The 26676-nt window shown below is 40.6% G+C and overlaps 1 protein-coding gene and 1 long non-coding RNA gene across 4 annotated transcripts; one reads left to right on the top strand and one right to left on the bottom strand.

The window, feature by feature from the left end:
* Window positions 1-5498: 5498 nt before the first annotated feature.
* LOC115176876 (uncharacterized) lies at window positions 5499-25829 on the bottom strand. 3 transcript variants are annotated; one of them, XR_003872302.1, is made up of 7 exons: window positions 25214-25829; window positions 24407-24525; window positions 9207-9274; window positions 7342-8373; window positions 5910-5980; window positions 5646-5822; window positions 5499-5555 (listed from the first exon to the last, which is right to left on the bottom strand). It is a non-coding gene; the product is annotated as an uncharacterized LOC115176876 (long non-coding RNA). The 3 variants fall into 3 exon arrangements; XR_003872301.1 differs by having other exon boundaries at window positions 5646-5980; window positions 9203-9274; window positions 25214-25728; XR_003872300.1 differs by having other exon boundaries at window positions 5646-5980; window positions 25214-25728.
* On the top strand, window positions 15011-16839 carry LOC115176875 (protein rapunzel-like). Its single transcript, XM_029737227.1, has one exon. It carries the CDS (start codon window positions 15322-15324, stop codon window positions 16003-16005), a length of 684 nt encoding a protein of 227 aa, XP_029593087.1. The 5' UTR covers window positions 15011-15321; the 3' UTR covers window positions 16006-16839.
* Window positions 25830-26676: the final 847 nt, after the last annotated feature.

Genomic DNA, 26676 nt, shown 5'->3' with positions numbered 1-26676 from the left:
CGTTCATCTGCACAAACAATAGTACGCAAATATAAACACCATGGGACCACGCAGCCGTCATACCGCTCAGGAAGGAGACGCGTTCTGTCTCCTAGAGATGAACGTACTTTGGTGTGAAAAGTGCAAATCAATCCCAGAACAACAGCAAAGGACCTTGTGAAGATGCTGGAGGAAACAGGTACAAAAGTATCTATATCCACAGTAAAACAAGTCCTATATCGACATAACCTGAAAGGCCGCTCATCAAGGAAGAAACCACTGCTCCAAAACCGCCATAAAAAAGCCAGACTATGGTTTGCAACTGCACATGGGGACAAAGATCTTACTTTTTGGAGAAATGTCCTCTGGTCTGATGAAACAAAAATAGAACTGTTTGGCCGTAATGACCATCGTTATGTTTGGAGGGAAAAGGGGGAGGCTTGCAAGCCAAAGAACACAATCCCAACCGTGAAGCACGTAGGTTGGCAGCATCATGTTGTGGGGGTGCTTTGATGCAGGAGGGACTGGTGCACTTCACAAAATAGATGGCATCATGAGGAGGAAAATTATGTGGATATATTTTAGCAACATCTCAAGACATCAGTCACGAAGTTAAAGCTTGTTCGCAAATGGGTCTTCCAAATGGACAATGACACCAAGCATACTTCCAAAGTTGTGGCAAAATGGCTTAAGGACAACAAAGTCAAGATATAGGACTGGCCATCACAAAGCCCTGACCTCAATCCTATAGAACATTTGTGGGCAGAACTGAAAAAGTGTGTGCGAGCAAGAAGGCCTTCAAACCTGACTCAGTTACACCAGCTCTGTCAGGAGGAATGGGCTAAAATTCACCTAACTTATTGTGGGAAGCTTGTGGAAGGCTACCAAAACGTTTAACCCAAGTTAAACAATTTAAAGGCAATGCTACCAAATACAAATTGAGTGTATGTAAACTTCCGACTCACTGGTAATGTGATGAAAGAAATAAAAGCTGAAATAAATCATTCTCTCTACTATTATTCTGACATTTCACATTCTTAAAATAAAGTGGCGATCGTAACTGACCTAAAACAGGGAATTGTTACTAGGATTAAACTGAGTTTAAATGTATTTGGCTAAGGTATATGTAAACTTCCGACTTCAACTGTATGCTTAGATATGCAGAAAAACAAAAATGTTTGACATAGAATTAAGCACAATGATCATGGCTCTAGATTGCAAGAAAAGCTGTTTAATGTGTTTGAAAAATGCAATTTTCTCCAACTTATGAACAGGGGGCAAGCCCCTCTCCTGACCACCACCAAGCCATCCTCACATACTTTGTGCCCCTCAGATGTTTGGAGTGCATGACGCCACTGATAAATAGTACAGATATTCAAAAGTTACAACATTATAAAGAACATTAATGAAACAAAAGTGAAAGCATTCATTCATTATTACTGTATTTCATACATATGCTCTGTTCCAATGTAGAAGCGTAGTGACGTTGGCGCGTGTTTTACGCACGCAGACCATAGCGTAGCCTCATATCATTATGGGAATGCGATACTCTTACACTGCAGGAATGTATTGATTGATTGAATTGATATGTGTTAGGACTTGTAGTGAAAGGCAACATTTAGCCTAGCATTAATCAACCCCCATCAACAAGGACGTCTGTCTTTCGCAACATCCAGGTGTGTGTAGGCCTACACGTACATATTTACGCATTCAAACCGCCGACAGACAACTCAAATGTGATGCTTATTACCACGATGGCTGTTGGCTACTGTTCAGATACATGACCACTTAATTTCTGTTTCTGGTGCTTATTCCGCTCATAAATGTGCTCTATTCTAGTCTGACAGTTGCGGCTGTTCTCATGAACAAAATCGTCAGGCGCGTGCCAGCAGCTGACGTCTCCAGTCCTGCGCTGAAGCCTGTCTCCATATTCTGACAAGATTTAGGTAAATGTACCTAGTGTCTCATTTTTATTCGATTGAATATAATTTATCATTGTTTACGAATACATAATTTAATTTAAATAGCATATCTGTGCTGTAGTGTTGAGATTCGTTCTGGGCAGGTGTTTTGGAGTTTGTTATTTACGGTTTTAAAAATAAAGACCACGTTTTACGCCCTATTTTGACCCTGAAGGTTTGGATTGATCTGCTGTTGCTTTGGACAGTTGACGACTGGTTTGGGGGTCTTATTGTTTTAGGACAAAGATCATCTCAAGTCTGGGGCCTGTTGCACAAAACTAGGATAAGGGATTAAGCCAGGATATCTTGGTGATCCTGGCTCAATTGATCCGTAATCCGGTTGCACTAAAGATGGATAGGGGGCAGGAGGATATGTTATGGTATAAATTACCATGGAGATTTATTCTGTGGAGCTAGCCTGCTCCAGACCAGGCTAAATTCCAGGATCTATTTAATCTCATCCCTAATGTCAGTCAGCAGTCACCACAAATGGAAACCAATAGTTATTTCACTGCTCACTATACATTGTTATCACATATAACTAGACCCACTGTTATTATTTAAACGTTTGTGATCATTAATTTCAATGATTTTGGATAAAAAATAATTTTTAGATTATGTTGCTATCATTAGATAATTTACAGTTTCCCATAGACTATAAGGCTATATATAAAATGATAGAATATTAGGGCCACAGAGGGGAAAAAAACACAAGTAATAATATTGTAACTGGTTGTTTTAAAGGAGGACAGTTGTTAAAATGACAGATGTGGGGCATTTCGTGAAATTGTACTTCAGTATGGTTTCATAAACAAAGACATGCTGATGTGCCAGAATATTAAGTATCACATTGTCATAAGTATCAAAACTGTAAAAACAATATGTAGCTTTTCTGCAGAAAGAACCAGCCTCATAAATTTATGACTTTATCCTTTTTCTTCAGTGTGGCCCTAGTACTCTGTCATATAAACAAATACACATTCCATATGAATATAAAAACACAATGTGTAACATTATGTTCCTTTATTGAATAAGGACAAAACAAAGCAGGTAAACCATCAGCTCCTTTCGAAACTGAAGTCACAGTGACTACAAGATGGAAAGCACAGAATCCAAGCATATTATACAAAATGATACATACACATTCAAAGGTCTGTATATAACACACCCTGCATGTCTGCACACTAAAATAAATGCAGGACAAATCCATACACATCAACTGAACAGACAAATGAATGGATGCAGTAGCCTCCCTGCAGCCTTGTATTACACACAGTATACCGCACAAACATCATAAGAGGCCAAATTCGTAAAAAAACGAACCCAAAAAAAACCCAATTCCTCTGCCACCGCAGGACATATTTAACCAAAATTGAAAGCACACATACTAACTAAAATAATTCAACACATATTGGTCCCTCAGCAGCCGACCACTGTCGTCATCAGGGAAGATTGCCGGATTGTCCCAGTCCATGGCTGGTGGCACTCTGGGGGCCCTCTCCTTCCTCAGGCAGGCCACATTGTGGAGGACAGCACAAGCCACAGTAATATCACATGCCCTAACAGGGCTGACCCTTAATTTGTGAAGGCAGTGAAAGCGTGCCTTCAGGAGGCCAAAGGTCATTTCAACTCTGGCCCTGGTCCTGGCATGGGCATGGTTGTAGGCCTGCTGTGCTTCCTGGGGGTCTGTGAAAGGTGTCAGGAGAAAAGGCTGGCAGCCATACCCCCTGTCTCCCAGCAACACACCAGAGAATTCACCTGTCAACACAAAATCTCATCATTACTACCTCATAAACACAGTGATATTCTTGACACAGCCATGATGGTTATAAATAGGGGTTGTGTGGCTTACCTTGTGATAGGCACTGATAGATTTCAGAGGCCCGAAAGATTCTGGAGTCATGGACTGAGCCAGGCCATTTTGCCACAACATTGCTGATCACACAGTCAGCATTGCAGACCATCTGAAATCATAAGATGAGGAATATTACACCAATCAATGCACATCACTGGCAATGCAGAGTGTTCGTCAATGGACAATATCAAAAAGTTATGTTCACCTGAACATTAATGCTGTGAAAGGATTTCCTATTCACAAAATCGGCCTCATGGGCACCTGAGGGGGCTTTTATCCTTATGTGTGTGCAGTCCACTGCACCAATGACATTGGGGAAACCTGTCACACAAAGTAATGAGTATCCTACTATGTGTTAACAGTTGTCCTGTAATTTGTAGATCCTCTTACCTGCAATCCTATAGAACTCCTCTTTGATGTCACAGAGTCTTCTGTGGCCAGGGAAGGAGATGAAGACATCTGCTAATGCTTTGATAGCCAGACACACACTCCTTATTGTGCGGCAAATTGTGGCCTTGTTCAGCTGTTCTGCATCCCCCACTGAGTACAGGAAGGCTCCACTAGAAAAAAAGCGCAAGGCCACACAAACCATTTGCTCCACACTCAGTGCATGGCTCCGTGCAGTGCGGTGCTTAATCCTGGGACCCAGTAGTCTGCATAGATACCTGATGCCATCTGCAGAAAACCTGTATCTTTCATATAGATGGTCATCAGGGAAGGCCAGTGGGTCCAACCGGTCCCTGAAGACCCTTTCTCGCCTGAAGGCTCTCCTCAGCACAAGTGCTTCTTCATCCACCACATCTCGCACGAATGGGCATGCCATTGTCAGAGCAGAAAGGAACACACAATTTTGGGCCTTCATATAGGCTAGTGGCCACACCTGGTGCTGGGGGGGTGGGCAAAAGAGGGCGATGCCTTATAACGATGACTTGGTTGTACTGATTGCTGGGAAAATAAAAAAAACCTTAGAAAGATGCCACCGTCCTGTGTGCTCACAATAAGAGCTCATATGTCATGGCTCACTTGACTTTACGAGAATATACCTAATTTTTATTTTGAGCTGTGTCATCTTCTTGGAGCTGGGGGAGGAAAGAAAAATAATGATTAATACATTTGTGTTACAGTTAGCATACAGTGTACATTGAAGGCATATCTCACCTCCCTCTCAAGTTTTTTTATTTCAAGGTCCAGTTTCCTAATTGTCCTCTTTTTTATTTCGGACTCCAGTGCAAGATTTTCCATCTTTTTCTTCTTGTACTGAATGTCTATGTCTGCCAGTTCTATTTGGCGCCGGAGGTGGTTGCCATACAACTTTCTGATAGCTTGTGCGCTCTGTGAACACAATACAATTAGCGCAGCTGGAATTTGGCAGGATGTGGTGTCCTTTTATTAATACTCACTATGTTGCCAGGCTGGTTTTCCCACTGTATAGCATCTGGGTCCTGTAAAAGAAATTAGATTTTTTGATTTTGATGAGGACTCCTCACCATTGTAGAGTAAATAGTACTTTCACAGTCTTAACATGATACCTCATGCCTTCTGGAATCCAGAGAGATGGTCTCCTCCTCATCATCGTCTCCATCATGTGCTGTTGCTGCTGCACTGGGGCCTTCACCCTATCACATTTAATCGGATTCATATTGAAGCTAGTAGACAAGACATGCCAGGCCTACAGTATGCCTTTGATGGAGTACTCACTGGATCAGCATCGTCTGGTGCTTGTGCTGGTGGCTCTAACAGGAACACAGTGCTGCCAGACACTGCAAGGCAATAGGTAAACCAAAGTCAGACAGTCCAAATTGATTCAATATGAATGTGGTTGTATCCCATGTAGAGATGGAAGGACATACCTTGAATGAAGCGGTTGGCATCTTGGGAGGAACCTATGCTCGTCTCTTTCCCCCCAGGGATCCCCTCTAAGACGGGCCTGCCTTTATTTAGCTCCAAGGCCATGTCCTCTGCTGGGGTAAGGTCAGCCTTTGGTGACCCACCACCCGTGCCTTGTCTGTGGGTATTCTTTTTCACTGCTAAAACAGTACAGACAATGTGTGAGCAGGCACCTTCTGGGTACAATATATGCTTGTGCTTTGTTAAATATTAGTCAGGGACCATACCATTCTGCAGAATGTTCTTGTATTTGATTTTGACCTGCTGCCATGTCCGTTTTGGCCCGTTCATGTTTAATCTACACACACACACACACACACACACACACACACACACATTTAATGGAGTCACACTGCAAAAAATTACTTGGTATTTTTGTCTTGTTTTCAGTAAAAATATCTAAAAATCTATCATAGCTTTATACAGTGTGATGGAGTTACTTTACACAATTTCACTCATATCTGCAGTGCATTTCAATTAAAAATTTAACCGTTTCATAATTACAGTACAACTGCATTTTTGGAGATGTGAATTAAATATTTGAATTGTAATTGTGATGTTTCAGCGGAGCGGTGACTGTGTAATTGTGCACTACTTACGCATTCAGGCGGTCTGCAATACTTTGCCACGCTTTTTCTCTTTGCTTTATCACTGTGGCGGTGTTGCCTTTCTTCTTAATTATATCTTTTACCTCCTCGTATGCCTCCATGAGGATTTGTGCTTCCGACGGGGAAAAGTACGCGGCTCTAGTTGCCATGGTAAATCAGTTAATCTGTGATCTGTGGCGGGGTCTATTTGAGTGAGCCGTGAGCGCGCACCTATCCAGGATTGGTTTCACCTGGCTTAATGAATCCGTGTCTGCTCATCCTGGCTTGGTCTTTGTGCAACCAATTAAGCCTGGACGCACATGTTTTGGCTTCATTGAGCTCAGCTGAGTCATTTATCCCGGATGTCTTAATTCTACTTTTGTGCAACAGGCCCCTGGACTCGCAGGAAAATACTGGCATTTGTTTTACCACCACTTCTACTTTGGAAATACTGTGAAATAAGACTACAAGGTTTTGGTGTTTGTTTTTAAAACACTGGACATTTCTAAAGCATACTCATGTCATGTCTTGATGCCTACTGCCAGATCCTGAAATATAGCTGCTTATTCGGGTAGGCTGTATCAAATTTGGTTCAGTCAAGTCTTAAACTGCTAGGCTATGTTTTGTTCATTTTCTGATTCTAGACTTAACGTTTATGTAAGTTTATTTTAAAAACATTAGCATGTTATCTTGTTTCAGGACAATGCTGTCAACTGAAGGCTAGTGCTGAATAAAATATGATAATAAAGTGGTAGGTGTATATTGTAGACTATATGGTAAATATGTCTAATTTAAATTTGAGATGATACACCATTGATATTAATGACACCTTCAAATTATTTAAAGAAATAGTTTATTTATGTATATACATATAGTTTTGAACAAGAATGAAGTCCTTACCTTGTGCACTACCGTGTGTCCTGTCAGTTAGTGAGCTTACCTGTTGGGCTTTCAAAGCGCGGACCCCAAAATTGGCATTTGTCATCCACCACTTAAACTGATGATTTGTTCAGTAATATATGAAGAAAAACATTCTTAGAAATTACATTTTAAACTTCTGGAGCTTAATTACCTTCTCGTTGTGTGAGTGGAAATCTCCTTGTCCCACTGGATACATCTCTGCACTTTTGGAGAGGGACACTTGGAGACGGTGCTCTCTTTTTGCTTGATTGCATCATATTCCCACCAGCATATTTTCCTCTGCATTCAAGTGGTCAGTTTTAATAAAAAGGCGTCTCTGTGTGTCCAAAATATCCCCTAGTAATGATTTTGAGCCGCTCTCAGAGGCTCCAAGGCTTGGTGAATCTACAAAACCCCAGTGGAAACTCTCAGAGCTAATTTGTGCAGCAAGTGACAATTTATTCTCAATATTGGCTGTATGACTGGTGGATGGGCCATATGATGTGAAAGTCATTGGGGGAGGACAGAGGGAGTTTGGGGAGGGGTATTTACTATAGGGCCAGTGTCATACCATTTCAAAGGGACATGTTGGCACTTGTGGGACTATGTACCCAAATAGGCCCTTACTGAGCATCTGGGGCCTTCTATATTTTACAGTAATGGTTGAGTCCAATATGAGCACCTCTACACATTCAATTTACATGGAAGTGCCCCTTTTGCAGGGATTTCTGGGAAGAAGGAGGCTATCGAGGTTGGGACTTTGGAGAGAGCGAGAAGTATAGAGAGAGGCACTTTGTAAAGGTAAGAAAAGCTATGTTCTACTATGGTTAGGGTGCCATTGGATGGATGTGGGGTATATAGAGACTCTAATCTCAAAATGTATCCAGAAAAATGTAGATTTTCAGGTGCTAGGTGGTGTCTGTAAAATGTTATAGAGAAGGAAGGGACAGGCCATTATGCTGTGCATATTTAAGGAAATATGGAAGCACGGCTAGGGGGAGCCATAGCTGGGAAGGGAATGGAGCTTGATGGCTCTGTGCTACTGCAGAGGAGATGTGGGTTGGATTTAGTACGCACAAAGTCAGTAAAACTCCAGAAGAAACTGTATTGTTGTCTATTGTGTTAGTCAGCTATGGTCAGCTCTACATTGGTCTCAGGGCTGTTGTCCAAAGGGAAGTGCCCAAACTGTTTCACAGGCTGTGCTCTGTAAAGACAGATGGGAAGCTGTGATGATTGAACAGTAAGAGACACAAAATTATTCAAATAAAGAGCAAACATGCAAATGGTAAACTTTGTAAAGATTTTAGTGTGAGATAACATGTAGAATTTATTTAGCTTGCTCTGCTATGTGCATATCTAGAGACTGTAAAGATGGCCGCTGCACTTAGGGAGAGTGGTGAGAGTAACTGCCCACTTCCTGATTGAAGCACCATCGCAGCTGCCTTGTTTGTGCTCATGATCAGGCAAAATATGTTGTTTGAATACAAATTACCATCTTTAACTTAGAATTAAATTAATTATTTGGGAAATAATGGTGGTATTTGAGGTTTCAGGACATGGGCCTAGACTAACTGCTTCAAACATGGAGTGCTGCATGGTCCTGAGTCTCTGAAGGCTCAGCTATACAGTAGCACAGTGGTGATCGGTTAACCTAAAAGGGAGATGTTAGTGGCCTGGTCAGCAGTTTCCCTGAAATAGCATATTGGGTTAACAGCCCATATAAATCCACTTTTCTATGCATACACTTTTCTACTGTGTACCAACAGTTTACTATGGGATGGGTAGAATTGAAACCACCAGTTATAAAGCATTCAATTGGGAGGAACAATTAAACACAGGCTTCATTTGTACAAAGGGTTAAATTACAGTGCCGCTTGCTGGCATTTCTGCATGATGATAGACAGACTACTAATGTGAAAATGTCTGTAATAGTGCTTTATGTTTCTTAAATTACTTAACTCTTTGCTGTTTTTGTTGTTTTAGAAGTACATTTTTTCCCCACAAGGTTAAATAAAACAATTAACTTTCATTACCTACATTTCAAAGCCGTATTGGGTTGACTGATGGGTGATGGGTAACGAGTTCTCTCTCAGATGCAGTGTTATCTGTAAAGGGAAAGACACAAAAATATAAATAATTATCCAAAGTAATTAGAAATTGTATCCATAGGTATATTTCAGATCTCAGAAAGTGACATGTTGTCTCACTGGTGTGGTAAGGGTTAATTGAGCACCGGAAGGCAGAAAATGTCGTAAAAGGGATCATATTCTCATGAAAAATGGGCTTTTAATCAGATTACGTTAAGCTACTATCTCCCCATTTGCTTCTTTTCAATTTCCTTCTTTCCCCCATATTAATTTCAATAACATCCTATCCAAACCTACTAACTAATATTTGCCTGAATGTAAAGGGTTAAAATGTGCTCTGGAGTGACACTGCTACTCAGTCCACATCATTGGTGCTGAAATCTGACTGAGTTTTTTCACCCCATAAAAATATGTACATTTTACTGCCCTCTCTGGTAGATTCAGGCAGAAAAGAGTGAGTGGGACCAAAGACAGACAGGCAACCTGGGTGTTCCTCACACTATATTGTGTGCAGTGCCTCTACTCTTGATAAACCCTTGTCTCCGCCTGTATATGTGGGTGCACCTCTGCCAGAACCCATGGGCATTTAGCCACTGCTGCAATCCCACAACTGGGGTGTATGTTTGTAGTGGCTGTGGTCTCAGTAGGCATTCCTATCCTTTCATTTGCACTCAGTGAGGTGAGAGACTAAAAGAGATTATGAGCAGGCTCTCACTTTGACACCGCCACTGCTCTCAGTCTGATATCTGTCAAATTCAACTTGTGACTGTGGTACATTAAGGCTGTGCTTTTTCAAAAACACCTTGGTCTACAATTACGTGTTTTTACAACATATTTAAACATGAGCATAAGAACCACTGTGTAGACTGAGAAAGCACTTCAGACAATACACCTCAACTCATACAAGTTAAATTAGCCTCTGAATTCCTCCACTAGAACACAGTGAAATGATTTAACTTCATGTACAGTAGTGTCTTTGATGTAGTACTATAGTTATGCCAACCGTGCTGAAGTGCTAAACAGAGCGCTGCTATGCTTAAAGAGAAAATTGTTAACTCCTTCACTGCCAAATGCCACTGCTACTCCAGATTTTAGACTTCTGTTTTGGTTTGTAGCTACTGTATGTTCTACTGCAGTAGTGGCCATGTGAGCGAACAAAAAGTGTATTGAAGAGTAGCTCCCACCATATTACTTTGGTTACATCACTTCTGTGCACTCCTTAGAAACAGCTGACAATGTAAGTCAGTTGCACGACAGCTGTGTGACTGTTGTTAGCAGCTGTAAAACAAAAAACGCAACCACAAACACCCTCATCTCAGTAGCTCTTTGTGTGCATCATGTGGAATCATATAATAACTTTCAAGATAATGTCCATGTAAACCCACAGCTAAAAAACCAACAACATATTTTGTATTTCAAACATGTGGAAGAGATGACCCAGCATTTTGCCGCTAAGCCACCTCGGTTTCGGTCGCAGTGATCTAGGTACACCTTTGGCAACAACTGCCGATCTTTGAAAACGTCCATCAATCTCACTCAACTCATGCAGGTTAAATTAGCACCATGAAATTATTTCACTTCATGTACAGTATTGTCTTTGATGTAACAGTTTAAGCAACTGTGTTGCCATAGTACAGGTTTCTCTTCCACTGAGATTAAGCTCAGTCTGTTGTTGTCTCTGCTTCTCTGTATGACTCAGTCTTGTCCAGTGTCTGTTAGCTTCTAACCACCACTTGAGGGGCATGACTTCCACATTTCACCTGCTAGCGCTGATATCATGGCTACACTGGAGCGATCAGTCTTTTTTTAGAGGCACATTCAAAGCAGCGTGGTGCTGAAGTGTTGAACCGAGGGCTGCAATGCTAACAGAGATAGCTGTTAACTCCTTCACTGACAAATACAATGTCTCTGTATAGTAGGCAATGTGATCTCCTTTTAGAAACTGTATGAAAGGCTGTAGAGAGAGATGCTGTCTAATCTCATCTAGAAATTGAGAGAACACTATTAGCTGTGCACAGATGCAGTTCATATTTTCCCCCAATCTTGATGGATGTTATCTTTTCTTTAGGCGTCACATCGATCAGAGCCTGAAGTCGCAGTCCAGGAGCTTGTCAAACCCTTCAACGTAAGCAATTACAATTCCTCCACTCACTTGTCAACTGCTACAAATACTTCTTTACAAATTTTACTTAGATCATTTTACTTAGATATTTTAATCACATGCAAAATACAAAGGCTCTGTCTGACACTTCTTAATATAGCCTACATATGAACTCCAATTTGATTAAAGCTTTCACTATTTTACCTACATTTCTGTCATAATAATAAGGGTGTTTTATGGAAACTTACTGCAATGTGTATAACATAATTGTGTCTGTTGCTACAACTTTAGGTGTCAGTTGCTCGATAGCTGTGGTATGGTTGTTGGCAGCAGTTAACACCCTCATCTCAGTATCTCTTTGTACAGTATGTGCAGTTGCATCATCTGACACACTATGGGCCCTACAACAGGTTTCTCTTCCACCAAAATTGAGCTCAGATATTCTGTCATCTCTGCTTCTCTGTATGATTCAGTGTCCTGCCCAGTGGCTGTTAGTGTCCATTGCTTCTAACAACCACTCAAAATGTATGACTTCCTCACTGGAACTATCAGTCCCCTCCATAAAAGTACATTCACATCGGCCTTGTGCTGAAAGGAGGGCTGCTATGCTAATGTTATGGAGGTAAGAAAGTGCCATGAGCTTACTCCACACAACTAGCTTAAATGTCGCCAATGGTGCTATTGTATCGGATCATTTTCTATAGCGCAACTGGTTGGTAAGTTGTCAAGGAGTGCGGTCACGTGTGTTTGCGATTAGAGCGTCACTGGTTTGAGCCCAGTAAAGGGACACAGGGACAGTTGAGGAATTAAAGCTGTTAGCAGCACACTGATTTAGGTTTCACTAACAGAGATGGCTGTTAACAGCTTCACTGCTGTCCAATATCAACTGGAAATTGAATGGACACTACAAGCTGTGCTCAGGTACGGTGATTAGTAGTAATAAGTGCATGTTATTTATTTCAGGCATCACATCAGAGTCCCATACCAGGAGCTGTGACTCAGCGTAAGCCATTACAATTCCTCCACTCACTTGTCAACAGATACAAATACTTTTTCCAAATTTTACTCTGAATTTTACTTAGATATTTTACTCACAGCAATGATACAAAGGCTCTGACACTTCTTAATGTACCCTACATATCACCTCCACTTTGATTAAAGCTTTCACTATTTTACCTACATTTCTGTTTTACGTAGTAAACTTACTGTACTGTGTATAGTTTTATTTTGGCTGTTGCTACACCTCTGTGCACCCCTTAGCTGACAATGGGTATCAGTTACATGACAGCTGTGGTACTTGTGTTAGTAAAATGGACGTCACGCTTCCTGCTTAGCGAGTACCACTTCCTCCTAATTCGGCTCACACAGAGGCTCAAACCCAGGATCTCTTGTTTGCTAGCACATGTGACCGCCCTCCCAAAGCGTCTTACCAGTCACGCCACACAAAACTAGCTATTTGGTGGCGCAAGTGGGGACACTTCAGGTTGAGGAGTAAGATTTACATATCCCCATGTGCTACATTAGCAGCTGTCTTGAAACAGCAACCATGGACATCCTCATCTCAGTAGCTTTGTGTGTGCAGTTGCGTCGTTTGGCATCATAACTTTCAAGATCATTTCCATCTAAACCTTCTGAAGACACAGCCAAAAAAAACACAAAATATTTAAAAAATCTTTTTGCACTTTGTCATTGTCACTCCTCATTCCTCTAGTTCCATTCACATTAATGGAAGCTTTCCATGGAAGTTGGCATCACTCGACACTGCGGCCGTGGGATAGTGAACCAATCAAAAGTGGATTGAAGAGTAGCCTTTTCCCCGTAACCCAATCAGCATTGTGTATACATGAGCCACTCCCACACCCTGCCCTTACATGGCACGGAGGACTGGCCAAGGTCTACTGATGGATGTAAAGGCTGCTAGTTCAGAGACAACAAAACCACAATACCAAGACTACTACTACTATTACTTCTACTACTACTACCACAGAAGCACAACTACCAAGAGTACTACTACAGAACCAGAAGGATGGAAACAGCTACCGACTTGACTCTGGTAAGATCCGATTACTAATCATAATTTTAGATTAAATCAATGGACATTGAATGTATCTAGCACAGTAACATCTATTTTTGTCCACAATTTCAGATTGAATAGTGCTAGTTGTAGATCGCACTGATATCAAAAGACGTAATCCCCTCCAATGATTGCATAAAATATGGTACATTCATCAATACTCTGAGAAGAGTACTTATTTAATTAACATTTCCATCTAATGTGGGGCATATATGGTGTTTTAAACTCCAGTTTCAGAACTGGACAGCAACCATCTGCCATTGGCTGCAGCAGGATACTTGTTCTGTTTGTTAAAAATAAGGGGTATAATGTTGTGTCCCAATGTTGTAGAGTCAGTCGGTGTTCAAAGAGCAGGCTAATCTGTTCTTCAGCTGTATGACAATATTCTATTATTATTCAGCTAAATTACAGATGCATTTGCCGAATGTGCGTACACAATAAAAAGTTATCAAGGATTCACAAGGCTGCTTTGTGAATATTCTGAATACAAGTTAAAGTAAATCACCCCACATAATTCACATTCAATAAAGTTGGCACTACTTGCAGACATTAGCGATGTACATACTAAAATACTCTTCTCTCTAGGATGACAGTGAAGTCGTATGTACAGCAGCAGCCATGGACAAGGAGACAGTGGTCATAATCCTACAAGGCATGGAGAAAGTCTCCGCCGCTACCATTAACCCACTCTTTGACATTACATTTACATTTACATTTTAGTCATTTAGCAGACGCTCTTATCCAGAGCGACTTACAGTAGTGAATGCATACATTTCATACAATTTCATACATTTTTTTTTTCTGTGCTGGCCCCCCGTGGGAATCGAACCCACAACCCTGGCGTTGCAAACGCCATGCTCTACCAACTGAGCTACAGGGAAGGCCGACATAGTCACTGCAGTGGTGAAGGTGACATAGGGCCTGGTCGCCAAAGACCTCACCCAAAACCTGGACGCCCAACAATTCGGCCACAACCACGCCAAGCTGGAAAGCATCTCCAAGACAAACCAGCAGATTCTGAAGCAGATTCACCTGAACGAGGTCAATGAGAAGTACAGCAAGTATGAAGAGTATATCAAGCACCAGTACACCGCCCTCAACACCATGGAACAGATCAAAAACGAGTTCAGAGTTCCAATGAGAGAGACAAGGATACCCTTGCTCTAGACACGTACTACAGCAGTGTCATAGAAGAGAATACAACTTTTGAACAAAGAGGTTTGCTGAAGGTGTACCTAGAGCACTACAAGCAAAAACGAGACGTCATGGAGAAAAAGTGTTCCCAACTGGCTAATGTCTTTCAAATGGGCCTGATGACACTAATGGCATATACGGTGGTCAGAGAGGAGGGTGAACGTTGAATTCAGGGATAAATGGGCCCCCAGGGTGGAGAAGATTCAGGCCAAGATTGATGAGTTGCTGGCCCAGTGTGAGGGGATCTGATCCTCATCCACTCCCAGGGTCGGGTGGGCATATGAGGGCTTTAAAGGGATACTTTGGGATTTTGGCAATGAGGCCCTTTATCTACTTCACCAGAGTCAGACCATTTTTATGTCTGTGTCCAGTATGAAGGAAGTTAGAGGTAATTTTGCGAGTCAATGCTAACTAGCATTAGCGCAGTGACTGGAAGTCTATGGGTATCTGCAAGTCATCTAACTCTGGGGACGTAGATAAAGGGCCTCATTGCCAAAATCCTGAAGTATCCATGTAAGGTTAAAAGCTGTTTGGAGACTAAACTAGTCCTCTTCCCTCAATTTAAAAAGAAAAGTAATTTCCTTTTGGCTGGTGGGCAATCCTCTTTGTCAATGAATGGAATGGATTAAATCTAGATTGTATAATAAAACCACTACCTGGTTTTGACTTCTGTGTCGTGACCCCCTGCTTGCCATCATGTCGGAGATGGGGATCGTGGAGGACAGGGCCAAGCTGAAACAGGGCCTGGTGAAGGTCCTGCAGTGTGTGGCCACCATCTCATCTGCTGCGGCTGTGGTCAACCCCATATTTGGCGTGGCCAGCTCTCTAATCCGAGTGGTGCTGCACCACGTGGACGATGAGGACATCCAGACGCTGAAGCGCGAGTTTGGCTCGGTCAACCGTGCCCTGGACCAGCTGTCCCAGCAGAACCGCAGCGCCCTGCTACAGATCAAGAAGGAGACGCTGGACGGCCAGTACTGTTGTGTGGAGGAAAATCTGCACAACCAGTTCCGCAAGTTCATGGAGATGGTGGAGGCGGGGCCCAAGCACCGTGAGCGCAAAAAGGATGACTTCGAGGAGAGCTACTCCAACGACCTAGGCGACCAGAACCTGCACACACTCTACGAGGGTGTGGTGGGAAAGCCGAAGCTGTTCAGCAGGCCCATCCTGGAGGTGTACCTGAAGCACTCGCAGGGCGGCCGCCGCACCATGGAGAACCTGTGCACGCGCCTCACATACCTCTTCTGCATTGGCCTGATCGCCCTCATGGGTTACGCCGCTGTCATCGGAGACGACGAGGAGGGCATCAGCGATGAGTGGGCCGAGAAGATGGAGCACATGCAGGAGAGGATGCAGGAGGCCCTCCAGAAATGCAAGTGAAGAAGAAGAAGAAGAGGAGGAGAAGAAGGTGTAGAGGTTGCTAATTGTCCTCAATATGTAGGACTCTCTCCACATTTCCTCTATGACTTAGGACCCCGCATCCTTCCTTCCTTCCTTCCCACCATTTTCTCCTTACTCCAGGTCAGCTGTGTATACAACGTCTGTTTATTCAACCAGTTAATTGTCTATCAATGTGGATCATAGGAGGTTGGTGGCACCTTAATTAACTGGGGAGGACAGGCTCGTGGTAATGACTGGAGCGGAATTAGTGGACTGGTGTTTGCCATTCCACGCGCTCTGTTCCGGCCATTATTATGAGCCGTCCTCCCCTCAGCAGCCTCCTGTGATGTGGATGAATTATTCTTTAATGATCACATGGCTATTCACTGTTGGTATCTATGAGTTAGTGGTAAGTAGATTGAATGAAAACAGTTAGGGATTTGCCTCATCCACAGCAGTAGTCAATTAACAGACCTATATAATATATGTGAATGTTGATATGGAAACCTGCATACACAGCAGCCTGAATATCAACATTTGGACTGGCTCTTAATTAGATTTAACTATGTCATTCCTATCTTCTAAAGAGTAAGATGTAGTGGTTTTAATGTCTGACAATATTCAGCACTTTTGAAAAATATGTTGTGTTGCATAGGTATTTGCTGGTGATTTAGAGGGAGACAGTTCGAATGGGCTCATTCTGTTGCATGAATGTAAGATGCACCATAATGGGTATCTATTTGAACAGATATCTACTCCATGCAAATCTAATAGTGCCACTGATGCAACCTAGCACTTTCAAATAAATAAACATTATCTATACTGTGGACACTATTAACAGAGCATGGCAATTATATAAATATATATATATTTTTTTATTGGCTTTACTGTGGGTTAATTAGTATTACTTTACTTATTATCGGCACCTAAATTAACTATTTAGCATTTAATTGGAAATAGTATAAAAAAGTATTGATAAATAATGCACTGTAAAATCTAATTTAACCAAAATCTAACTTAAAATATCCAAAGTTATCTAAGAATGTATTTATGGAGGGAATCCAATAATTAATGCCACACACACACAACACTAGCATTATGTTATTTCCATAATTATTCAACAACAACACTAGACTGTCTGTCAAAGAGCTATGACCCTGATAATGAAGTCAGTGGGATGAAAGTTATAGTGCAACTAACGCTAAACACTTGTAGCCTGTTCAATGTAATACCAAAACTGGGTTACTATACTGTCCAAAAACACTACTGTTTCCTTTTCAACCACATTGTATGGTGTTTCAGTTTGTTTTCATGAACACACTACATTATGGTGGATGTGATGTAAGCCAACCAAGTGCAGTGACAACACTAAACTAACCACACAACAATACAAAAGGTCAAAGTATACATTAACTTTAAGTGCTTCCTCTCTTATGTGTTCTCTTGTATATCAGAGAAATGAAGTATTAGAACAAATGTTTGTTTGTTTTTACTAAGGGTGCTTTCGTAAATTCACTCTGGCCATCTACTCCGATTTCAGAGCACTCTCGTCTGAGTGTCAGAGCGTTGAATAACTGATTAATTTACGAACACGCAACACCTGTTGAATATGACCAGTGTCAGTAAACGTCTGCAAAAAAAAACATAATTAGATTGTTGCCAGCAGCCCAGTTTGTCACCAACACTATAAACAACATGAAAACAGCCTAACCAGCTATTCTAGGGCGAGTAAAATGGTCAGAGTAAGGTGTTCTCCTATGTGTGTCTTGAAGTAGCTAGCAAGCTAGTCAACTGTAGCCAGTTAGCTTGGGTGCTTGACTGCCGTTGTGAGATCAACCCTACTCCTCGGCCAGAGCGTCCACTGTGCCCTCTAAATGCTCCGAGAGCGAAACGCTCTGAATATACAAACAGAGAATCTGACAACGCTTTAAGAGAGAGAAGCACAAATTACGAACACACCCTAAATAATTACATTTCTGGGGAATTGTTTTTGCTCTGTGACACTCTTTCTTTTCACTTATATTATTTGCATATTTTGAAGCCATTTACACCAAAAGTAGCGTAAGAGATCAGAAATCACTCTAAAAGACATTATGGGGATGTTTTCTAGATGTTTTGGGGATTTTATATATCTTAATTTGCCATAGTAGTTATGATTTTGATCAGTATCCTCTCATAACTGACCAACAATGTCTCCTCTTATACTGTGGTCCATGTTCCATGTCCCCTTAACTGTGTCTTTGCCTAACAAAGTTATGTTCTCTACTTCATTTGTTCTTGTGCTCTAAAGCACTGCAGTTTGATTTGATCTCTTCTGTGCTATTAACCCCACTATTCAGATTTCCAGTGATACTGATGCCATTTCTATGCTCACCGATCCATATCTGCGATTCATAACCCTATATCAATGAAATGGCTATTCTGTGGTACCAGTCCCTGTCTCTAATATTGTTACAACCGAGATGTATGGCTGTTAAATAGTTATAATTCTGCATTGTTAATGTCACGGTTGTCGTCGGGAAAGGAGGACCAAAACGCAGCAGGAATGTGGATGCTCATCTTGATATTTATTGAAACCGAGAAAACACGAAAATAAGAAACGACGAAGAACTCACGAACAACCAAAACAGTCTTGTAAGGCTCACACACGCAAAACAAGAGACAATCTACCACAAACACTAAACCAAACACATACCCATATATAGGACTCTCAATCAGAGGCAACGAGAAAGCACCTGCCTCCAATTGAGAGTCCAACCCCCCATTAACCTAAACATAGAAATACAACTAACTAGACTAAACAGAAATACATTAACAAGGAACAGTGCCCAAAAACCCCGGAATACATAAATCAAATACCCTTCTACAAAAACACCACCCCGAACCACACAAAACAAATACCCTCTGCCACGTGCTGACCAAACTACAATAACAAATAACCCTTATACTGGTCAGGACGTGACAGTTAAAATGAATTAGATGGGAATATATTTACCTATTTACGGCTTTCTGAAAATATATGCTCCTCATCTAAACGTCATAGCCTATTTTTTGTTATGTTCTTTGTTGCATGGTTGTACTATGCAGCACTATCAATAAAGATTGAATGTAAAATATCACTTGTATTAGATTGATTTTTTGCATTAAAATATACTGAGGCATTCACAAAAGTATTATTTTAATTTGGTTTATCTCAAAATGATGATGAGGGTCAATACATGCTGTCAGTTCCATGATTTTTTTTGGCACCCTTGATTAAAAAGAATACTATACTATAAATAATATAATTAGAAAAGGGATCAGTGTAGTTTTCATCACAAGGGGAGGCTGCTAGAGTATTGAAAACAGGGGTATCAATATTTATTTACCCTATCTTTTGAGGCTTGTTAAACAAAATCTTGTTCTCTGAACAATTGTATTAGTATAAAATAATATAATTTACAAAAAATGTTGAGCATGCAATATAAAGTCTACACCATCTTCAATTTTTTTCACATTTTCCTGCCTTAAAATTAAAACTAAAAAGTGATAAAAATCAATGTTTTTTCCTACAGATCTACACAACCTACTCAACATGTTCAAAGTGAAAGAAGGTTATAGAAATGTTTCTATACTTAAACAACCTAAACTGAAATATCATAATTGGGTAAGTCTCCACCACCCTGAGTTAATGCTTGGTGGAAGCACCTTTGGCAGCCATTACAGCTGTGATTCGTTTGGAGTAAGATTCCATCAAATTTGCACAACTCTTAGGGCAACATATATCAATTGTTTTTGTCAAAATTGCTCAAACTCATTACATTTGGTTGGGAATCATTGATGGACAGCAATATTCAAATATTGTCTCTGATTTTCAAGCAAATTTAAGTCAGGACTGAGACTAGACCACTCAGGTACAACTCTTGGAAAGCCATTCTGGTGTGTCTTTGGCATTAAAATGTGTAATTGTTGTGGTAGTTAATTTCTGCATTACCAAATGAGGAGAGTTAAACTTCACACATCAGTCAGAGTTATACTTAAACTACATCTTTAATAATAAGAGCTTTGCAACAGCACTGACTTTCAACGATTTGCCATTTCTAATGAACCGTTGAGAGTGACAACACAAAAGTACAAAGATACACCCCTCTCAACCTACATGACGAACAACAGATACATAGAATGGTCACAAGGTTAAGATTTGTATGAAAGATATCTATAAAATATAGCAGACAACAACTGCTGTGTCAACAGTTTTCATTGTAAAGACCTGTGTCTGGTCCTCCTACTCCAAACTGGTATAGCACAAAAACATTAGCTCATTCAATGGCATAACTCAATTATCAACTCTAGATACTCCTATCTCAAGAAAAACCCCTTCTTGACCCCTCTCCTGGACAAGCTCACTGAGTGGAGTGAATCTCTAGGTCATACACTATCCCAGGATAAGTGCAGCATCAGAGAGGACATACAATGGTTCCAGACACTGCCATACACCTCCCCCTAATGCCAAAGGAGGGAGTGACTTTTGGTTCCCCATTAATCACGCCATCCCTTCACATGGTTTAAGAATAGGTAAAGACACATTCACATATGAAGACAATGTTCCATCTGTCCTCTTCCCTTTCTGATATTCTGCATAGCACCAGAGACATGTAAAAGACAAGTCTGACCTCTCCCCTCTCTGGGCCCCAAGTGACTGAGACCCAGCTGAGGGAAGAAGTGCAACTGCCAACACCAGAGTCCAAAGAAATACATTCTAATAACAAGTATATCACATAAGCATATTATGCAGATAAGACATCTTAATTACTTATGTTACCCAGCTAATTCTGATTCATCCACCACATTGTCTCGCTGAAAAATAAAACTCTATTCCAGGGTGAGGTTTTCAAATGACTGGGCTTTTCTCAAACTTTTTTCCTTGGCTTTGCTCCTTTAATATTTATTTTGATTCTGACACACTCCCCAGTCACTGCCGATGACAAGCATACCCATAACGTGATGCTGCCACCACAATATAGTTTTGAGTTTAGGCCAAAAAGTTAATTTATTTGCTCTTTTGTCTGGTAGTATTACTTAACAGCCTTGTTACAAACAGAATGGATTATTTGGAATGGATTTTTTAAGACAGGCTCATTTCTTTTCACTTTGTCATACAGGCCAGTAATATGGAATGAATGCAATGTTGTTGATCCCTTTGTATTTTCAAATATTGTGGTGGCAGCATCATGTTATGGGTATTTTTGTCACCGGCAGAGACTGGGGAGTTTGTTAGGATCAACAGAACCCACCTCAGTCTTTTGAAAACCTAACCCTGGGATTTTATTTTTCTGCAGGACAATTACACACATTTTAATGCAAAATAGACATTATCCAATTATGATATTTCCATATTATTATATTTAAAAAAAAATTGTATTACTTTCTTTCACTTTGAAAATGTGGAGTAGATTGTGTAGATCTGTAGGGGAAAAAAGTTCAAGGGGGTGTACACTTTCTATAGGCACTGTAGCTCAGTATTTGTATTATTTATTTTATACAGTCTTTTTTGCTCATCTTTTCAAGGATGCCAATAATTATGGACCTGACTGTATCTGAGACATTGAAAAAGGTAGGAGCTGAGAATTGAGAAGTCCATGCAGGGACGGACTGGGACCAGAAATAGCCATGAACATTTCTAACACACTGGCCCATTTTCTTCCCCAAGACCCAAATTATTAGCCAAATAATAATTTTGTGAAACAAAAAAAACGAACAATTTATCTGGCATTTACCTAAACTGCCGTATGGCCAGTCTGCCCCTGAGTCCATGGCCTAATCGCAAATGGACCCCTAGACCCTATGCACTTGCGGAGATCTGAGAGGATTTTATTCTTTTAAGCAATATGGTGAAACTTCCACTTAGGCTATCAGAGGGCAAGGTGGAGCTATTACCATATGGATTGTATATGTCTAATGTTATCATAGCTCCACAAGTGCATAAGGTAAAGGGTCTAGTGGTCCTTTTGGGATCGGGCCCATGTGTCGCATAAAGCCAGTCGGGTAGTGACTGTAGTACATGGCTCTTCATCCCTGTTCCTGGAGAGATGCCTTCCTGTAGGTTTTCACTCCAACCCTAACCTAGCACATCTGATTCTAATAATTAGCTGGTTGATAAGCTACAACTGGGGTTGGAGCGAAAACCTACAGGAGGGTAGCTCTCCAGGAAAAGGGTAGGAGATCCCTGCTGTAGCATAATTTCATACCTCTAGGTGTCAGAATAGACTTGGAATCCTGATATGTAAACATTTGGTAACACTGCTACTGTAGGCACCAACATATGATGCCATATAAGTGAATTTAATACCTAATGATATAGTGCATTTTAACATTTGCTATTAGCTGTCATAACTCACAAGTAGTTATAACATCGTTATAATAAATCACTATGATGTATTAGTGAATGTGTGAATGTTCTTGTCGCCAGCAGATGCTGTTGTGTGAAGATGCTTGTTTCCGGCTATAACCCTTTTGAGTTTCATGTAGAACCCTTTCTACAGAGGGTTCTACATGGAACCCAAAAGGGTTCTCCTATGGGGACAGCCAAAGAACCCATTTATCTAAGAGTGTACTGTATATTTCCACCAGAGGGCCCGGTGTATACCAAACTGTATTAGCAAATCAATGTAAAGGTCTATGGGCCGTTTTGATAAGCCTCATGGTGGGGCTAAATGAAAAATACATTCATTTAGGAAAATATATTACCATGAGAGTAGGCCTACTCAAAAGTCTGCTTTTATTTTAGGCCACTACACGGTTAAAGAACAGACATCTAGACAGCACACACAGCTATAGGCTACGCCTCTGTCGTAGTCCTCATGCCAGCCAGAAAAACAGGTTTCCCCCCACACCCCCCTCCCCTGAGTCGGTGGACCAAAACTGAAATCTATTAACCTGTCTGGGAACCTGGGACGTTTGCGTCCCACCCTAGTCAACAGCCAGTGGAATCACGCGAAATCCAAATACCTCATAAATGCTATAACTTCAATTTCTCAAACATATGACTATTTTACACCATTTTATAGATACAACTCTCCTGAATCGATTTCAAAAAGGCTTTACAGCAAAAGCAAAACATTAGATTATGTTAGGAGAGTACCCTGCCAAAAAGAATCACACTGCCATTTTCAAAGCAACTAGCATGCATCACAAATAACCAAAACGCAGCTAAATGCAGCACTAACCTTTGACAATCTTCATCAGATGACACTCCTAGGACATCATGTTTCACAATACATGCATTTTTTGTTCGATAAAGTTCATATTTATATATAAAAACAGCATTTTACATCGGCGCGTGACGTTCAGAAAATATTTTCCCTCAAATGCTTCCGGTGAATCAGGGCTACAATTTACAAAATTACTATTCGAAAACAATTTGTTAAAATGTAATATTGTCATTCAAAGAATTATAGATTAACATCTCGTGAATGCAACCGCATTGCCAGATTTAAAAATAACTTTACTGGGAAATCACACTTTGCAATAAACGAGGTGCTATGCTCAGAAAAATAGGCTAGGCGATACAGGTTAGCGCCATCTTGGAACCATCTAAAATCAAATATACTATTGTAAATATTCCCTTACCTTTGATTATCTTCATCAGAAGGCACTTCCAGGTATCCCAGGTCCACAACAAATGTAGTTTTGTTCGAAAAAGTTCATAATTTATGTCCCAATAGCTCCTTCTTGTTAGCGCGTTCCGAAGGCTACTCATAATGTACGAGGCGCGCGGGACTTGTCGTCACGAATGTGCAAAAAATATATATTTACGTTCGTTCAAACATGTCAAACGTTGTATAACATAAATCTTTAGGGCCTTTTTCAATCAGAGCTTCAATAATATTCAAGGCGGACGATTGCATTGTCTTACTAAACGTTTCAGAACGAAAGGGTACCCACGGGCGCCTGCGTCATAGTAGTAATAGCCCTCCCCCTATGACCAACTTTCCAGGCCTCTCGTTTGGTCAGTTTTTACCGGAGAAGACTCAAACCACTTTGTAAAGACTGTTGACATCTAGTGGAAGCCTTAGGAAGTGAATCCTAACTAAATGAATCCTAACTCACGGTGTGTTTCATAGGCAAAGTGTTGAAGGTGATTCCACAAATCAGATTTCCACTTCCTGCATGGAATCTTCTCAGGTTTTTGCCTGCCATATGAGTTCTGTTATACTCACAGACACCATTCAAACAGTTTTAGAAACTTTAGAGTGTTTTCTATCCAAATCTACTAATTATATGCATATTCTAGTTACTGGGCAGGAGTAGTAACCAGATTAATTCGGGTACGTTTTTTATCCGGCCGTGCAAATACTGCCCCCTAGCCCCAACAGGTTTTAAGACAAGTAGGTCAACTGTCTGAGAAAGGATATTGTCTTACCTGCATAACTTCATGAAGTGTCGGATTCACTTGTTTCATGTGCAGTTGGACTACATGTGCAGCTCCCACAACTTTATGCATCAGTCAGAAGTCATCTTTTGAGATTGGCCGCTGCATGCCTCAAATACACCGAAAAATAAGATATATTTTTTTATTAAATGGCAATTAAATGCCGTTAAATTAAATTGTGTTTTGTCATCCGTTTCATAGCATATCAATGAATAGAAAGGTACAATTGTGCATTAACCAAATCTATAAGCAGATTATAATGATTTATAAATAATGATATGCGTAATGGTTTCTGGTCATGCGGACATGGGGTGTAGCTCATGAGTCTATGGCGTGCACAGAGAGAGATAGAGAGAGAGAGAGAGATAATAAAACTGATGCAATTAATTGTTTTAGACACTAGGGAGTTGTTTCAATCCATTGTAAAAACTGTAAAAATTGACCATTTTCATCAATGTAATTGAACTGTCATATAAGCCTATACAATATTAGAGGCACAATATGCCACAATAGCATTTTGATTATGAGGTCAAAAGCTTCAAACAGTCATGCACATTCCCAAATTGTATACAACACTTCATTAATTGGATTTCAGTAAGTAAACTCCTGAATACAATGCTGGTTAAACAAAAAGATTAGGCTAGAAAATATTGTATGTGTTATAGGTAGCAGAGTAAAGCTTTCCCTGTAGGGGAGATGGACTCGGTAAAAGGTATCGACGTCTCACCCATCGATCAATGTCTTAATCGATAAAACATGTTACACTATCCCACATTTATACAAACGTGCTGTACTAACCGATATTTTCTGACCATTTCAGAATACACAATATGTGCACATTCCGCACCCATTTTCAATGGCTGACTCTTTCACGCAAAGTGCGCAATAGTCTCTTCGAAGATCTTCAACCAAATGCCTGTACCTGAGAATACACAGACACATCTATCTTTCCCTCTTGCATAAGAGTTTAGCAAAAACCTCTAAACGTAAGCACTGGCTGCTGAGTCAGGGGAGATGGAATCCAAAAATATTCCACCACATAGTGTGCGCTCCTCTCTCTCTCTCGCTCTCGCTCTCTCTGTCCCCCTCTCTCTCTTTGTCTCTACATGTCAAACTGCAGATATTAAATGCGTGGCCGTGAATCCTGCTCTCGTTTTGGGACCTAACCTCAACATTACAGTGAAAAGAGAGCCGTGGGAAAACTTTAAAAAAATCTGAACTGCAGCTGTTGGGGCTGATCGGGCGTGAAGGACGAGCCACTACCAGGTAAAGAAACGCTGTGCTGTTGTAAGAGTGGAATGGGTTTCTCTAACAACAAGACAGGGGTAAAGACTGCAAGGTGTAATCAATGTTTCTCATGGGACTTAGCTAAATGCATGCGTAAATGTACCTATACAGTGTGTCTCCATCATACATGGGCATGAAGGAAAACACTGAATTATTATATTATTCGACCTACAATCGTTATTAATTGCAGTTGGAGTAATACAACTGTAGAAGTAAATTAAAGTCAGTATCAAAAATGTGTTATATGTTGTTATTCATTTTTTTCTCAAACATTGGAAATTACAACACAGATGGATGGCAAAAATATAGTCTAAGATATTCCAATAAAACACATCTAATTGGTGTTTATTTATTTAGGCTAATTGGTTAATTGGACATCATGTATTTGAAAATGACGCAGTGGCTGTATGACCATCCATCCTCTACGGATTGTTGTCTGACCAAGGACACAATAATTTAGCCTATTAGAGTTTGCAGACAAGGGATGAAAGGGGATTTTTTAAATATCTATTGCTTGGACTTGGTCGTTCTGAAACCAAATGATGCATAAACAGACCCAGTGAAGGGCTGCTCACACCTCTGTCTATTTCAGTCATTTTATAACATGATAAATGTATCATCCCTTTTGGCTTTAGATTGTCATTTGTTTTACATGCAAATGTTGCATCTCATTCAATATTATACAGATTTTTACCTTTGACCTTGACAATATCAGATATAAAAATGTAGCTCTTGTATACAAGCATCTCTAAAACGTGTCTGTAAATAGTGGCATAGTGGCATTCATGGCCAGTGATTACACTTGCTGCCTGACTACAGCACTTTATTGAGTTAATTATGATATTCTATGTATTTCTTTTTACTGACTGTCAATCATTAAAGGGACAAACAGCAGTAGAAACTATAACAAAAAACACCCCTCCACTATAACGTTCGTAACGTAAAAAAAATTCTAATATCATAAACAGAGCTAT

This window comes from Salmo trutta, chromosome 37, assembly GCF_901001165.1.
Source record: "Salmo trutta chromosome 37, fSalTru1.1, whole genome shotgun sequence".
Lineage (NCBI taxonomy): Eukaryota > Metazoa > Chordata > Actinopteri > Salmoniformes > Salmonidae > Salmo > Salmo trutta.
This window is presented reverse-complemented; position numbering and strand designations above follow the sequence as displayed.

What these genes read in the sequence shown, in the direction of transcription:
- LOC115176875 (XM_029737227.1), top strand. Translation starts at nt 15,322, where the DNA reads ATGTCGGAGATGGGGATCGTGGAGGACAGGGCCAAGCTGAAACAGGGC.